The following is a 17640-nucleotide window of genomic DNA, read 5'->3' on the forward strand; positions in this document are numbered from 1 at the left end:
AGAGAGAGAGAGAGAGAGCGCAATTTTTACCATGGACTGCATGTGATCCCAGATAGACTTCTCGTCCGTGACCGCAAGAGCAAAGATCTCTTCATGTCGTGTGGACGATAGGGTGTCTATTTGTTCATGGCGCACTAAGGCCCAAATCCCGACACCGGTTTCGATCAGCACGATGATCGCCATTGCTATAGCAAACTGGAATACGAACAATTCATATCAGTTTTGAATTTCCTAATTCTTCCCTGAATATTCCAGAAGTATACTTACAATGATCACTTGACCTTTATTGGAAAAATCCAGGAATTGCCAAATAAACCAACCAATCCCGCATGTAATAATGCCCATCACCAACAAAGTAATAGGTGACCCGCACACATGGCTAGGTGTCAGCAACGCGTATTCGTACAGCTGATAAATGAAATAACTGGCAAACACACTCACGATTGCGCCAGAAATCTGCAGAAGAAGAAAAACTTTTTCATATTCACAGCAAATACTACAATACACTAAGATGATCAAAAAAGTAAAGAAGGATATTTAAAAAATTCAATATTGCCATAAATAAATTTTAATAGATGAGCATTATTTAAATAATTGTTAATAAAACACACAAACAATATTATATTACTATATTTATAAAAAACTAATAACTTAATGTACCCATATCATATGAAATTACAAAAAAATACGTCAAGTTACGAGAGCACATTATTTTCTAAAATTATACTTTTCTATCAAATATATTTTATAAATATCTATGGGTTTTTAAAATAAAAATCATAAAATTTTCTTTACATATTAGTTGAAAATTATATTTCACATTTATTATTTTCACTTTTATTACTTTTATACTTATTAATACATAGTTATTATTTTTACATAGGTACTTAAAAGGGGGATAATTTATATAATCATGTTCTTAATTTAAGACACGTAAAGTGAGATGAAAAGTTAAAATTTGGGACTGTCCCTCCCAATTTAGGACGGTTTGTCACTGTACAATACCAATATTTTCAATAATAAAAGATAAAAAGAGTTAAGAGCTGATGCTAGTTCGTGATAGCTAATATCTAATATCTTTCAAGTTTTAATAAACGTTTCATCCTTATATTAAGACTTTTTCAATGTTAATACATAAAAATAATTTCTACTTTACATAGTAACAATAAGTCTAAAACATAAAAACAACCTACATAATAAGTCAAATATTAAACCGGTTGAAGATTACAAATTAAAATTCTTCTGAGTAGTATGTAGTGTACAAATATGCGAATTAGTTCGAATTGAATCACATGATTCGATCTGTTTTCGAATCTGAGAGATTCGAAACCGAATAGTTCGAAATTTCGAATCACTTGCCTATTTTAAATGCTTCATTTGCACGACTTTCTCTCTCTCTATCTCTCTCACTCTCTTCCCCCTCCCCCCCCTCTCTCTCTTCCCTAGATTCCCTGCGACCAATCTTGTACCAGCGCTTACTAATCTTCGTGCAAGCGCGTGTGCTTATTGGCTTATGTTACATTATGAAGAAAATATTCATTTTTTAAAAATTCATTTTGTTTAAGCCAATAAAACTGAAATAAATAAATTTAGCACAACAATTAGCTTTAAATTAGGTCTCGATTGAAAAAAAACGTTTTTTAATATAGCCATTCATTTTGATGTGTGACCAATAAAAACTTACTTTTTCACTACAAAATTGTCCTAACTAAAATTTACGACAACCAAATTTTGATTAAAACAAATTTGGTTAAAATAACAAACATTTTGGTTAGGACGACATAATTTTTAAATAAAAGAGTAAGAAAGTTTTTGTTAGTCATACATATCAACAAAATGGATGGTTGGATGGTTACACTTACTAAATATTTCTCTCAGTACAGAATAAATAGTCACTAGTTTCTTTAAAACAACACATTATAACCGCGATTATTTGGTTACTTATACGCATATGAAGATTTAAGAGGAGGTTCTAGTTCAGAGGTTCAAAATTTATGTATTTTTTACCAATTTTTTTCATAAGGAAAGGAAAGAGATATCAAAATAATTTTGCATGTTTTTTATATTTCAACACATACAAAAAAAATTTTTTATTTTTAGAAATGTAGAAAATTGCGGCTGTAGCCTATGGGTACATCAAAGCGTGCAGCGCGTACGTGGCCAATTGACGAGAAATTTCGACTGTTATCGATTATATGTTATATTTTGACAGTTTATCTGAGACAAATAAACCAATGCAATTATTAAAATGTATTAAATTTGTAGATCCATGAACTTTATTTTATTTGAAAAATTTTTTAATTTACAGAATGGCAGCCATTTGAAATTAATTATTAATTTTCACGAACTTTTTTCACTTTCAACCTGTTTAAAGAAATAGTTATTTTGGAAAATTTATTTTCCATTTTTAGGTTCATGGCCCCATAAAAATTATCTATTTTTCATTTAAAAAAACTTCATGTCAATCGGATGATTGGTTGAAGTTGTACATTTCCCGCCGGTTTGAAAAATTCGAGAAAAACGCATTTAAAGTTTTACTGATAACTTTTTATTAACAATATTTTGCAACTTAATTTAATTAGGGATTCTTGGTCTATAAGTCAATTTCTCCTCCTGTTCGAAGAATAAATTTTGCTGTATTTGAGCTCCTTTTCTTTCGATTCTTGTTTATTTTGCGCGTAATTCCTCACTTGATTTTCAAACGATGCAAAATTCAATTCAACAGTTATAAATTGCTTTAAAATTTTGAATATTGCAAAATCCTTTTACAGACATATTATACACACTTTAGAGATGCAAAAAATGTAAAAAAAAATTGACTTTTTTTATTTCCAAAGTAGAACCTGCCCTTAAGTCTCTAATTTATCAATAATTATTATGTTATAATGTGACACTTTATGTACTAGAAACAGACTAATAAAAGCTAATTTAAAAAATAAGTATTTTCAATGAATAATGCTCCCTTTACGATCTCTTTAAATAAACGAGAAAGTGAGTCCATTTTCAACATAGATATTATCGACAACGTAGATATTATCAAAAAATATCATTTATAATACATTTATGTCACATTATCAACTTTTTGATATACTTGTACATTCAAAATGAATTTTTCAGCTTTTAAGTTTTTTTTAGCTGTCAGTATGTAAAAATTTGATTCAAATTCGATTAGTTTTCGAATCAAAAGGATTTAATTTAATTCGATTCGGCGTAAAGATTTCAAATTCGATTTGATTCATTTTCGAACATGTCACAGATTCGATTCGATTCGACCTTGCAAATGCTTGATTCGCACACTTCTAATGTGGTGAATATGATTTCGTTGTTATTTCTTCATTACTCAATTGTTTTATTCGATATCAGTTGTAATCTGATACTCGCAATTCTCGAATTAATATACGTTTAGTTACCAACATTTTCCTCTCGTTACTGCCCAAGATAAAAAAAAAGTCCAGAATATATACTTGAATAACTAAAATATTATATTTTAGAGAGAGAAATGTGTTCCTATTAAAAAAAATTTTTTTTAATTTATATAAATATGAGTCTAGAAACACTTAGTTTCTGAGATGAGAGAAACTTAAATGCTCTAACAATATTAAAAGATTAATGGAACAAATAATAGATAGAATTAAACAAGACAAAGAGAAACAAAGAAAAACAAAGTAAATAACTCACAATATATTTACAAAAATGGTTCAAAATTATCTACTACTACCTTGATGCAACTTTTCAGCCTCTTTTCAACCGTTTCATGTTTTGTCTTACTCTATTGAATATTCTTAGAATATTACACATCCATTTACGCTCTCTTAAAACTCTCTTAGGAATTTCATAAATAATGAACTTTAAATATTTTCAGATAAAAATCCTTTGAATTCATGAAATTCAGTGATTGAGACCATGTCACAAATCCCTCACGATCAATACATCTTTGAGAAAAATAGCTATTCGTAAATACCGAACAATTTTTGTAATAAAATGTAGTTTTATGTTTACTTTTGTTTTCTTTAAATTTAGTTTTGTTTACATTTATTCTTGTAATTCTATTACTAATTGTACTATTAAGGTCGGTATATTCATAGTCCCATCTTATATTCAAGACTTCTTAAGTACGATCTTAAGAAATCACGAACCAATCAGAGGGCTACATTAACGGCTTAAGACATTACTTAAGACGATCTTGAAATAAGAATCGACTATGAATATCGGCCTAAGAGAGCTGCCTAGTTTAGAGCGTCAAAGAATTGATCTTTTTATGTTTCTCAACTAAGGACTATTCAAGAGCAATTTCTGAAAATTAAAGTGCAACTCATTAAAAATTCTCCGAATTACAATAATTTAAATGATCCAGTTCCAAGCTAAAATTTTAAATATAATTCTGTTCTGGGGTAAGATTTAAACGGAATATACACACACACAAGTCACCAAGGCATCGTCAACCTTGACTTGACCTTAGCAATGTCATCCAAGATCAAATCAATAAAATCAGTAAATACATCTTATTAAATCCTATCATTTTTGTCTAAGACATTTTTCTCAAAAATGCTTTCCGAGATATTAGACTGTTTTCAGATTTTTTGATAATTTTTAAAAATGCTCATTATTCGGCTTCTAAGCCCTATTAGGGGGAACGGCTTTACAGGTGTTCATTTGATAGGCTCCTCTAACATTGCTGCAAGTTTGATCAAAATCGGAAGAGTAAAGCGTAACCTCTCCTTGTAAGTTAAAAATATTAAAATGTGAAATTTGTTCGTTTGCATTAATAGGTGTTAAGACAAATTTCCATAATACATTCTTAGATTGTAAAAATCAAAATTTCCAGAAATTACGATCACAATTTTCAATTGTACAGCAATTTAATAAAGAAAACTCAGGCAGCATTGAAGAAGTCGATATTCAAATTGCAAATAACAATAATTATTTAACAATGTACGATAAAAATTTTATCAAAGAATATAATGATAAATTAAAAATTATTTCTAGTGAGAACAGAGAATGTAATTTTCAACTTACATATCCTAGTGATAATTTAATTACAATATGTTTAGAAATGGAAATACAAATAAGATTACATTTACCTAGTGAACTATCAAACAGTCAAAGTTCGAGAACTAATCTTGAAAATAAAATTATTCAGAATTTTACAGACAAGCGAATTTTAATTACATTATGGGACCATGCTAAAATAGATTTAGAAACGCACACAAGTTACTTAATACATAATATTGTTAAAAAATATTTCGATACAAGACTGCTATATGCTGAAAAATATAACTGAAAATTCAGGAATTTTTTGAAATTTTTATACTAAATTAATACTTTTTAAAGGTCAATAATATTTATTTTATTATTTGCACGTTTTCTTAAACACAATTAAAATGTTGTGATATAAATGTGATATTACTTTATTAATAAATAATTATAAGAAAATCATATTTTTAAGATTCACAGGAGATAGATTGTATAATGATAGTGCATAAATATTTGACTTATGTATTTGCAACTGCTATCTAATTTCTATATTTCAATTGAATAGAACATTCGTATAAATATTGAAACAATTCAAATCCTATACCCCTATGAGTTTACATAAGCAATATATAAGATAAGCACGTAAGATTTATGCACGTGCACCTATCATTTAGTTCGTAACAGTGTTTAATTTACATATTTCATGATATTTTTTCTAAAATAAATAATACTCCAATTCACAGTACGCGAAAATAAAAATTTCAATAAAACTAACTGAACTACTATTAAAGAAAATTTTTATTATTTAAAATTTTATTAATTAAAATAATTTGTGTAGTTTTACTTTTATAATTTAATTTGTTAATATCATTATAAATAATATACATATATCAAAAAATTAATATACATATATCATATTATTTATATCAATATAAATTATAAAATTTTTTTGTACTATAACTACCACGATTAGTAATATCACATATTATAACATGTTTTTACATATGTAATAATTTGTATTATACCATGTTATACGAGTATATGAGGAATACATAAAACTATATGCACAATTTTAACTTTAATTTGTTCTATATATTTTATACATAATTATATTTAACTACATAAAATTATATATAATTCAATTGTTAGAAAGTGGCTTAGAAAATTACAAAGGTTAAATAATAAAGAGCATACAGCCACGACTAAGGATGTAAACAAGTTATATATTTAAAACAAATTCAAAACAAATAAGTAGACGTTTCGGTCAAGATTTCACCATCTTCAGTACAATAAAAATGAATAATAAGTTAAAACATTATAACTAAAAACGCAAGTCAAACGATAAATGTAGTGTTAGCGAGTACAAAAACTTTTTTTTACAATAAGGTAGCAATCGCAACCGCTCATAGTAAAATAAAATTAACAATTAGTTATTCATCGCGCTATACGAATAAAAAGAAAAAAAACTAAAGTTTCATTCCCGTGTCTATCGTTAAAAAATCCTCAATAAACACGACGAGCTCCACGATGAAAAGACAAGCAAATACCTAGTTCTATTGTAAAACAAAAAACAAAAAAGTTTTAAATTAAAATCAGTAACATTGTATTAATCAATAACATTGAAATAACCGAATAAGAGTTAGTTGGTTTTTTAAAATCATTTATGTGCTCTTTCAAACGAGTCTTTAGTTTCCTTTTAGTCTGACCGACGTACGAATGATCGCAGTCCTTATAGTTGATTTGATAACAACATTCGCGAGTTTTTTTTTATCTTTACCCATTTTGATGAACCTATTCAAGTTGTTCATAGGTTTGTATATAAAATCAAATTGAAATTTATTTATAGAGTTTTGAATTTCTTTATAATAGAATTATCCGCATTAGAGTTAACATTATGTTCTTTTATGGTATCGAAATTCTTTTTTCTTGATAACGTTTTAATTCTGTTGTTAATTGTAGTAAATAAAAATTGTAACGGGTATCCGTTGCGAAGGAGAGTGATAATTAGAGAACTGATGTTGTTGCAATGGAATTTGGGATGGAAAAGTTTCAAACCATAGATCTGATACAAACCATATGATGGATTGGGATAATGCAAAAATATTGGATTCAGAGCGCTCTTATTACAAAAGATTGGTAGCGGAGATGATTCATATAAAAATGCAAAAAAAATGGTTTAAACAAACAGAGTGATACAGAACGGTTTCCAGAACTTTATCTCCCTCTCCTTAAAAAATAGTTCTGTCCCCACTTTTAATTCTTTCTCCTTCCTTTCTCCTTTTTCTTACCCTTCTTTTTTCCTTTTTCTTAATATAAATAGACCAACGTTGGTGGCTTTTGTCTTTTTCTAGAGTTTAAAGTCACTTATCACATAGACGTGTCACAGTGCTCGGTCGTACCGATGAGTCTTCGTGCCCTAAGATATGCGTAAGTTTGTTCTGTTATTTCAAAAAATTTTTTAAAATTCTCTTGTAATCTAGGCAGAATTATATTGCTTAATTTGATTTTCTTTACATTAATACAATATTACTGATTTTAATTTAAAACTTTTTTGTTTTTTGTTTTATAATAGAACTGGGTATTTGCTTGTCTTTTCGTCGTGGAGCTCGTCGTGTTTATTGAGGATTTTTTAACGGTAGACACGGGAACGAAACTCTAGTTTTTCTTCTTTTTATTCGTATAGCGCGATGAATAACTAATTGTTAATTTTATTTTACTATGAGCGGTTGCGATTGCTATCTTATTGTAAAAAAAAGTTTTTGTACTCGCTAACACTACATTTATCGTTTGACTTGCGTTTTTAGTTATAATGTTTTAACTTATTCATTTTTATTGTACTGAAGATGGTGAAATCTTGACCGAAATGTCTACTTATTTGTTTTATTTGTGAATTTGTTTTAAATAATATACATATAACTTGTTTACAACCTTAGTCGTGGCTGTATGCTCTTTATTATTTAACCTTTATATATAATACATAATAATTATATATACTTATGTATATATAAAATTGACAATTTTATATACAATAATATATATAATATGTCCATTATATAACATTTTTTCCGGATGCTCTTTATATTTCATTATAACCTATTAACTTTAAACATTTTTGAAATTTCATATAAAATGGATATATGTTATCATAAAAGGGGAGGAGGGGATTTAAATTTAGCGCCATTACATACACGCCATACGTTACTCATGACGTTATAGCTTGTTCGTTTCTGGCTTCACAATTTACAGGCAATGCTCCTTTCTGTACTATTTATTCATTGGTTGTGGCAGGTACATACGTAGGCTGCTGGAAAAGTTTCTGCAAACAATATGAAAAAAAACATATAAAATTCAGTAAATGACTTTATTGTTTTTCGAAGTATTCGCCTTTAAGATCGATACATTTTTGCATACGCTCGAACCAATTTTTGAAGCATTTTTTCCACTCTAAGGCTGTAATCTCAGAAATCAGTGTACGAAATGTTTCAACAGCTGCTTCAGGCGACTCAAATCGCTCACCACGCATTTTATTTTTAATATTTGGGAAGAAAAAGAAGTCATTAGGTGATAAATCAGGTGAATACGGACAATGAGTCATCTATTCGACATTATTACTGGATAAGAAGTCAATGGTTTGACATGCTGTGTGACAGCTGGCGTTGTCATGATGAAGGATGATGCGACGATTTCGGTTTGTTCTATGCAATTCATTTATGACTTCTGGCAAACAAATTGTTGTATACCAATCAGTATTTACAGTCCTTCGATCCTCTAAAGCCACGGTTGTCTCATGTCCGGTATAACCGAAGAAACAAGCAATCATTTGCTTGGCAGCACTGCGTGAACGAACAACTTTTGTTGATTTCGGTTCATTTTGAAATATCCAAACAGTGGGTTGTTTACTTTCGAGCTCGAATAGATCCATGTTTCGTCCCCAGTAACGATGTTGTAGACCAAATTTGACCGATCTCGGTTGAATTTCTTGAGCATTTCTTTGCTCCATTTAACACGAGCCTGTTTTTGAGCTTCGGTCAAATTGTGTGGGATCCAACGACTGCAAAGTTTCCGTACGCTCAAGTGATCATGCAAAATCGTATGTATTGCTTTCATGTCAATGCCTAAGGATGCCTGAATCTCGCGGTATGTTATATGCCGGTCTCGCTCAATCATTTCACGCACAGCATCAACATTAGTGGCAACAACAGACGTGGATGGACGACCTTCACGGAATTCATCACTAAGAAAGGTACGTCCACGCTGGAATTCGGCAAACCAATTATAAACAGTCCTATTGGATGGTGCTTCATCCCCAAAAGCCAAATGAAGTCGATCGATGCATTGTTTCGGAGTTAGATTACATTTGTAATCGTAAAAAATCATTGCCCGAAAATTTTCACGCGAAATTTCCATTTTCTTACAAAATAACTTCTTTTAAAATACTATGCAAACAAAACTAGTTGGCTTGGGTACAAACTGTCAATTGAATTATAGGTTAAAAACGTCTAATTTTACGGATATGATAGTAGCAGAACGTTGGCGCCACTGGAAGTACTAGATTGCAGAAACTTTTCCAGCAGCCTACGCATATGCCTTTCGTAATTATTATTTTGAATTAACTACCAGTAGTATCTCCTTATTGTCAAATAATAAGAATCTTATTTTGGACTGTACATACATACGTGTGAGACACAATCAATACCAGGAATTAAATGCCTATAACGATCAAGCTGGCTCTTTAATGCTTAAATAATTTAATATGAATTATACAGAGTAAGTTTTGGCCAATCGCTTTTGTGTAGATAGAGCAGACTAAACTGAGTCGAAAAGTTCTCTACCATTTTGCAACTTTGGTAATAGTTGACAAGATATTAATTATTAAAAATTGCCAAATATTAATCTTAAATAATTTTTTATTCAAATACTATCAACTTTACAGAAAAACTGCAAGAAACAAAAATCATTAATTTTCTTTTCATAGAACTAAAAATTTTTTCAGAATTTTTATCAACTTTTTAATTGCATTTTCTTATTTTTACCAACATGAGAGAATACGTGTATTAAATTATAAATTACGTATAATATTAAACAATTCTGAAAAAATTATTCAAGATCAATATTTGGCAATTTTTAATAATTAATATCTTGTTAACTATTGTAAAAATTGCAAAATGATAGAGGACTCTTTTTCGATTCAGTTTAGTCCGCTTTATCTACACAAAAGCGATTGGCTAAAACTTACAGGACAGCCTGTACATACATATATATCATATTAAATTTGTAGTCATTCGAACTGCGGACCGAATTGGTTTTCCGAACTTATAAATGCAATTAAATTACTATAATAATATCATGAATTAAATTAATTAAATTAACAAGCAATTTTTAATAATTTGATGCTCAATTAGGCATTATTTTAGAAAGATGTTAATATGTTGAAAACCGTAAATAAATTTATTGCAAAAACTATTACTTCGGCCGAAAGTCAAACCTTCTTATTATTATTTTAATACATTTTTCCGCATGTGATTTTTCAATTTTGATAATAATGTAGAGAGAAAACGACTTATTGTCATAATGATTTGAAATTTTGACATATAAATTATATTATAACTATTTTCTTCTAAACCTAACAAAATATATTTTTTTTTAATGTTTGTTCGCCAATTTAATTAGAAAAACAACGATATGAAATAAACTTTTTTTATAGCGGTATAATTTTATTAACACGCTTATAATTCCGATAAGTATATGAGCCTTATTATTGATTGCAAATCAATTTGGTTCTTTTATTTGCCGCCCATGACTCAATTTTATATTGTTTTTGTATAGCAAAACGTTTGTTCACATCGTATGCTCCAACATGTTTCAACTTGCTTCTACCATTGCTGCTACAATACTCACTAGCTCGTTGGAGTAGGCTGTGTTCCAAAATTTACTGTCAGTGCTGAAAATGTATAATACACGTAACGTAGACTGTAAATTTTCAGTGCTAGCAGTGAAGTTTGGAACACAGTCTAAGTAGGAGCTATGGTAGAAGCACGTTCGAACAAATCTAAAATTTATGAATATTTCTTGAAGTGTGAATAACATGTGTACATAAATTTGCTAACGTTAATCATTTTCCCAAAAAATTTGTGAAAATCATTTTTTTGTTTTGACAACAATCAGGCGACCCCCTTAATTGTTTAATAGTATTAAACAACCAAATTTCTTTTACCTCAACTTTATACAATATTCTTTTTTTATGTTTGATGGATGGGAATATATCCTTAAAACATTTAACACTTAATTATTCAAATACCCTTATATAATAAAAAATGTAAATATATATAATTATATATATAAAATATAACCCTATGTTTATTTTTTCTTATATAATATCTGTCCATGTGTGTGTAAGACAAATAAGAACAATTGAAAAATAATGAAATTAAAATAATGAAATTAAAAAATAATTAAATTAATTGCATTATTTTTCTTTACAAAATGTGAATTTGCGATTATATATTATATATGATGTTTGGAAAATAATGATAAATCTTTCGCATAGGGGCAGAATGGACTAACTTGAGAAGAACAGTCCTCTTTGCTAGAGCATTTTGCAATTTCCGCAATAGTTAACAAGATATTAATTGCCGAAATTGGTCTTCAATAATTTTTTATTCAAATACTATCAACTTTACAGAAAAACTGCGAAAGACGAAAATTATTTATTTTCTTTTCATAGAACTCCACGAATTTTTTCAAAATTTTTTATCAACTTTTTAGTATTGCATTTTCTCATTTTTACCAACATAAGAAAATACGGTATTAAAAAATTCTGAAAAAATTTTTAGAATTCTATGAGAAGAAAATAAATTTTTGTCTCTTGTTTTTCTAGAAAGTTGATAGTATTTCAATAAAAAATTATTGAAGACCAATTTTCAGCAATTTTTAACAATTAATATCTTGTTAACTATTACGGAAATTGCAAAATGGTAGAGGACTTTTCTTCTCAGTTTAGTCCATTCTGTCCCTATGCGAAAAATTTATCATTATTTTCCAAGCACCCTGTATATACATATATAAAAATTTATAATTACATAACATTCTGTATATAATTACAATTTTATACATCGTAATAAATTTTCTTAAATTTTATTTTTTCTTAAAAAAAAATTGCAAAAATTATTTGTCAATTCTTATTACTTTTTTTTCTATTGTATCAATAGAGAGGAATAAATACAAGAGAAAGAAAACATACGAACACACACACACACATACACATACGTGTGTGTGTGTGTGTGTGTGTGTGTATTCGTACATGGTTCTTTCCTATCGGATGTACATATACCGTTATGCAGATTTAAGTAGAACAATTATTTTTACTGCGATATTCATACTTTACGATATTTTGGTGTAATAATTGGCAAAATGTTTCGCTTCACGATAAATATATTTCAATCGTTTGTTGATCGAATCGACAAAAATAGACATGGATGAAAATCAATTTTGTTGAAATTTGCTCGTATTGCTTCCTTCCTCGAAAACAGTACGCAAACTCACAGCAGTGATGCAGATTGTGTTATCAGACTGTTTTAACAGATGAGTTATCATAAATAAAGAAGACAAAATCTTATCTATAAATGGGTGAGGCGCTCGTACAGTCCATTTCAAATAAACTTTGTTTAATTACACAATACTTTAATTACTTTCAACACTATCGCACTAGTATCATAACGATATAGTTGTCTTGAATTGCAAAAAAACCGATATAACTTGTAATCTTTCAACTCGAAATAAGAATTTATTTATCTTATCGCAAAAGATTTAATTCTTGGAATATATATATATATTATATTTCAGGTAAACAACTTTTATTAAATCACTAGAATTAAAATAATATCTAAATGTATGTATGTGTGTGTGCGCGCGTGAGAGAGAGAGAGAGAGAGAGAGAGAGAGAGTGTGTGTGTGTGTGTGTGTAATGTAAATTAAAATATTTAAAAGAAAAGCTGATTATACAGGATAATAATGAAATAAGTAGCCTCTCAGGTAGCGTTTTCTACTATTATTCCTAAGAATGAAAAAAAAATGTATAAACATATGTTTAGAAATTGTTTCTTTTCGATTTCCTTCTACAATAATACATGCTTTACATCGACGAATTAGAAACTGTTCGAAAACGTTGAAAAATTTCTGATTTATATTCCGAATTTTGGCACATGCTACAATAATCCGACTTTTTATTACTTTTAGATTACCAAATTTCAATCACTTTGTATAATGTCATTATCACATAACTGACGTCAAACTTGCGATATTTTTTACAATTAAACGGAATAAAGTGTTAATTAAGGTCGCTCTGCGTTTTCCTTCAACTCTCGTTGCCTTTCATTAATCAGAGTATAGATATTAACTATATATATTATATATACATAGACATCTTGTTTTATGATGTCATCACAACAATAATTTTTCGAATATTCAGAGTTCTCTAAAATATTAGGGATGCACTGGCTATCCAGAAAGTATCCAATATTATTCGGCACTTTTTTACTATCCGACCGGATAACCGGATATCGATATTATCCGGGGAGATATCCGGTTGAAATTTGATATCATTAAATTATTGATTTTTTCTTATACAAATGTTTTAGAAATAAGTATGCATATTCATGATGCTATAATATCTTATATGTACATTGACGCAAAATTACAATCTTTTTCTCTACAAACTTTTTTTTTTAGAAGACATTTTCTCGGATATCTGGAAAATGTCGGATATCCGACTCGAAGAAATTGCCTTCTTGGATATCCGATCGGATACCGGATATCAGATATTACATTCGGATATTCGGTAATTTTACGGTCCGGTACATCCCTATAAAATATACTAATATCATGGCACAAGTCGGAATTCTTATTGGAGTCCATTTCGACTTAATCAGTGATAGGTACACGCACGCACGCACAGTGAGACATTTAAAACAGATCATTTGAATAACTCGCTTGTTTTTAACAATAGAAGGAAACAAATAAAACTATTAAACAAAAGTTGTATGTTTTCAAGGGGAACGTATTTTGGTCATGTTGTCTTTCTTCTAGATGGAAGCGCTAAAAAAATACGAAAGTCATTTCTATTTTTTTTAACGAAATTGTATGATTGTTCTTACACAATATAGTTCCTGTAATTATTCTGCATGTGAAAGTATTAAGGTACTAACATAAAAAAACCAATAGTTTACGAGATGTTTTATACTTCATTCTATCATATGTTGACTCAAAATATTAAATATCTCGTAAACTATTAATTTTTTTATAATCGTACTTTAATACTTTTTATGGACAGAATAATGAAATAAATCAAATGGAAAGAAAACACATAGTTGCTTTAAAAAAATATGTATGCGAAATGGATAATTTTTTAAGTAAGCAACTATGTGTTTTGTTTCCACCAATTGATTCATCTTATTATTCTGTTCATAAAAGTATTAAAGTACGAATAAAAAAATTAATAGTTTACGAAATATTTAATATTATATTTTAACATGTGACAAAATAATATATTATATAAAATATCTCTTAAATTATTGGTTTTTTTATATCACTACCTTAATACTTTTATATGCAAAATAATTAGAAAAACCATATTCTGTAAAAAAAATCACAATTTCAGTTTAAAAATAGTTTAAAAAAATGAAGATAACCTTCACATCTTTTTAGCACCTTTACCTAGAAGAAAAATAACATGACCAAAATATGTCCCCCTTGAAACCATGCAAACCTTTTGATTAACATTTTTCCTTCTATTGTTAAAAATAAGCGAATTATTCAGGTAACCTATTTTAAATGCCTCACCCTGTATATACTGTTTTTAAAACAAATAAAATGATAAATTTTCGTGATAATCTCATACAACAATTTCAATTTAATTCTCTTAATGTTCCTTCATAATCAATTCTCATCTTCAATTCAACTTAATAATGGTCGTGATCTGATTCACGCTTACAATAATTAAGCCCCGGACACAATAGTCTGTTTTTTATTGCTGCACTCTCTGAACTAGTGCACACGGTGCAATAAGTTGAAGTGAAACAAACATATATTTATTTCACTTTAACTTATTGCACTGTGTGCACCAGTTCAAAGAGTGCAGCATTAAAAAACAGACCTAATGGCTGCGTTCAGCAGAGAAAATTAATCAGTTAGCATTTAATGATTCTTTAATATGATTGGTTCTTGCCTTTAGTTCTTCGTTAAAACTAATAGTATTTTTCACTGGTAGAGCTGATGCGCACTCGATATATTTTAAAGTCATTGTACACAAATCGACGTGAACATGTATGTTTAATAAAAATATAAAAACGAATTAAACCGCGAAATTCTCAATACATTTTATTGTGATATTTAATAAAATATACATTGAGTATTTTATTAACTGAGATATCTCACTTTTACATTCAGGTTAGTATAAAACAGCTTTAATGTGCACTGAGTGCGGATCAGTTCTGCCAGTAAAAAAACGCGAAGAAATAACGATAGCGACATAAATAACATGATTTCAACCTATCAGAACTGAATATTCCAGTGATCTGATTTCTAATAGGTTGAAATCGTCTGGGGCTTTGATTCTCGTGGATATCATTTTCTGTCCTTGTTTCATCGATAAATGAAAAAAATGAAATAATTCTTAAGCGTCATAAGTGTAGTAAATGGGATAATAGAATGACGTCTAATTTTACTCGAACATAGACGCACGTATGCAGAGTGCTTTCCATTTGATGACAAGCCGACACAAGTCGACACAAGCGTCCTTCTTAGGTATGTTTTCAGTGGCCGAACTTGTGTACACTTTTGGAACTTAAAGTGAAATAGATATATGTTTGATATTTATCGAAAGCGAGAGTTCTAGTGCAGAAACAGAAAACAGATGACATTCAGAGAGTGACGAAGATAGAATGACACTTGCATCGATATGTGTTATCAAATGAAAAGCACCGTAGTGTACACCGTATGCCCCCCCAGCATCACCACCATTGGCATTACATGTTTGCACGCAAATTGCGAATTGCGGCGAAACGAATTGGCGCCACTCCCTTGAATGAAGCCCCACCAACGGCGTTGCACGAATGCACGCGCGATCTCCGAAGACTCCGAACTGTTCCGAATGGCAACGGCTGCGCGAATGATCACAATAATGGCACGCTGAATGGATCTCGATCGAAAACACGAAGGCGAGATAACAGTTGCGAATGCTGCGATGACAACTATACGAACTACAAATAGCTACGAATTTAGGCCGGATGATTACGCCCTTCGCGAACGTACGGAATGTGCTGGATCTCGATCGAATGGGACATGGTAGGACGCGGAAGGGAACAATACCGACACTGATGTCGCAATGACTGCATTTCTGAATAAACAGTTTACACTTTACGAGAATCATCAACGAGAACTTACGCCAAGGAGGATCGCACCAGCGATGAGGCAGTAGCGGAAACAGGCGAATGCGCGTCCCATGATGCGTGCTCGCGCTTACACTTATAAATAGCGTAAGCGTAATACTGTTTTGGATCGTTGCGCACGCTGGCGAGTTCCGCCCGAAGTGGTTGCGTGCTCACCGTCGCCACGGTGACCGAACGCTAAGTGGACCCTTACAACTTGCTTCTTCTGTCCTACTTGCTCTCACGCGCGACGACAGTGATGGCATCGCGTGCTGCGCGCGCTAAAGAACGCATTCAGCAGCGGATTCAACTGTTGAATGCGCCCAAGGAGCACCGTGGACGACCAGTCAACTGATCGCTTTTCCGGAAAAGCGGGAAGATTGAGTTAATCATTGTGTCCTGAGAGAGATAGTTCTCATCGGTTTTCATTCATTCATAATTCATTGGATTAGGGATCCTACATTTAGAAAAATATTTAGTTGGATCAATTAAAATTCTGATATGGAAAATAAATCCAAAACTCTGCTTAAGTCTACTACTTCTCTGATTAAATCCATTATACATACAGTAGATTTAATCAGAGTTTGTGCATCTACGTCACGCATATTCGTAAATGATAATATTCGCTACGTTTATGTATAAACAACGTAACATGTTTGATTATAGTAGACCATCGACAAGATACTATTAAAGTCAATCCTGGGCCAATTTTCGTCCGTCAAAAGGGCCTGCAAGGTTTAGAGATAATTGTAGAGCTTTGTCATTATCCACTATTGATATATACATATGGGTGATTCTTTGGAAAATCGACATGACATCTCGTCGTAATCTTCGATATTGTATATTCCGCGAAAATAGTTTTTAAGAACATATAATGACCCATTTTTTGTTTTTCTTTAAAGCGAACTTTAGTGTTACTAATTGCAATTCCTCTCCATTTTGAAAACATCAATTTTATCGGTTTTTGTATTCCATAAAAAGTAAATATTAACATAACTGTTTCTTATAGAATAAAAAATTCTCTATTTTTCAATAAAAATAGTCTCGATTAATTTAAATTTCAAATACAAAAAAAACAACTGAGAATTATTTCTTTTTATATATTTCCAAATTTTTGTATAATAATAATAACAAAAATTTGAAAATATATGAAAAAACAATAATTCTCAATTTTTTTTTATATTCGTAATTATCGCATAATTTCACATGCAAAAACGTCTATTTATTTATTTTAAAATTATTT

At 29.9% G+C, this 17640-nt stretch overlaps 1 protein-coding gene across 1 annotated transcript in view; it reads right to left on the reverse strand.

Moving 5' to 3' along the window:
- Nucleotides 1-16620, reverse strand: part of LOC108746552 (leukocyte surface antigen CD53-like) — a 19852-nt gene extending 3232 nt beyond the window's left edge. Inside the window, exons 1-3 of the mRNA XM_018483397.1 lie at nt 16414-16620; nt 268-456; nt 31-195 (exon numbers count right to left, since the gene is read on the reverse strand). Coding sequence (XP_018338899.1) covers nt 31-195; nt 268-456; nt 16414-16473 — 414 coding nt within the window. The 5' untranslated portion in view covers nt 16474-16620. The remainder of the gene's footprint in view (nt 1-30; nt 196-267; nt 457-16413) is intronic.
- Nucleotides 16621-17640: the final 1020 nt, after the last annotated feature.

Source organism: Trachymyrmex septentrionalis, unplaced genomic scaffold (genome assembly GCF_001594115.1).
Source record: "Trachymyrmex septentrionalis isolate Tsep2-gDNA-1 unplaced genomic scaffold, Tsep1.0 scaffold178, whole genome shotgun sequence".
In the NCBI taxonomy this organism is placed as follows: Eukaryota; Metazoa; Arthropoda; class Insecta; order Hymenoptera; family Formicidae; genus Trachymyrmex; species Trachymyrmex septentrionalis.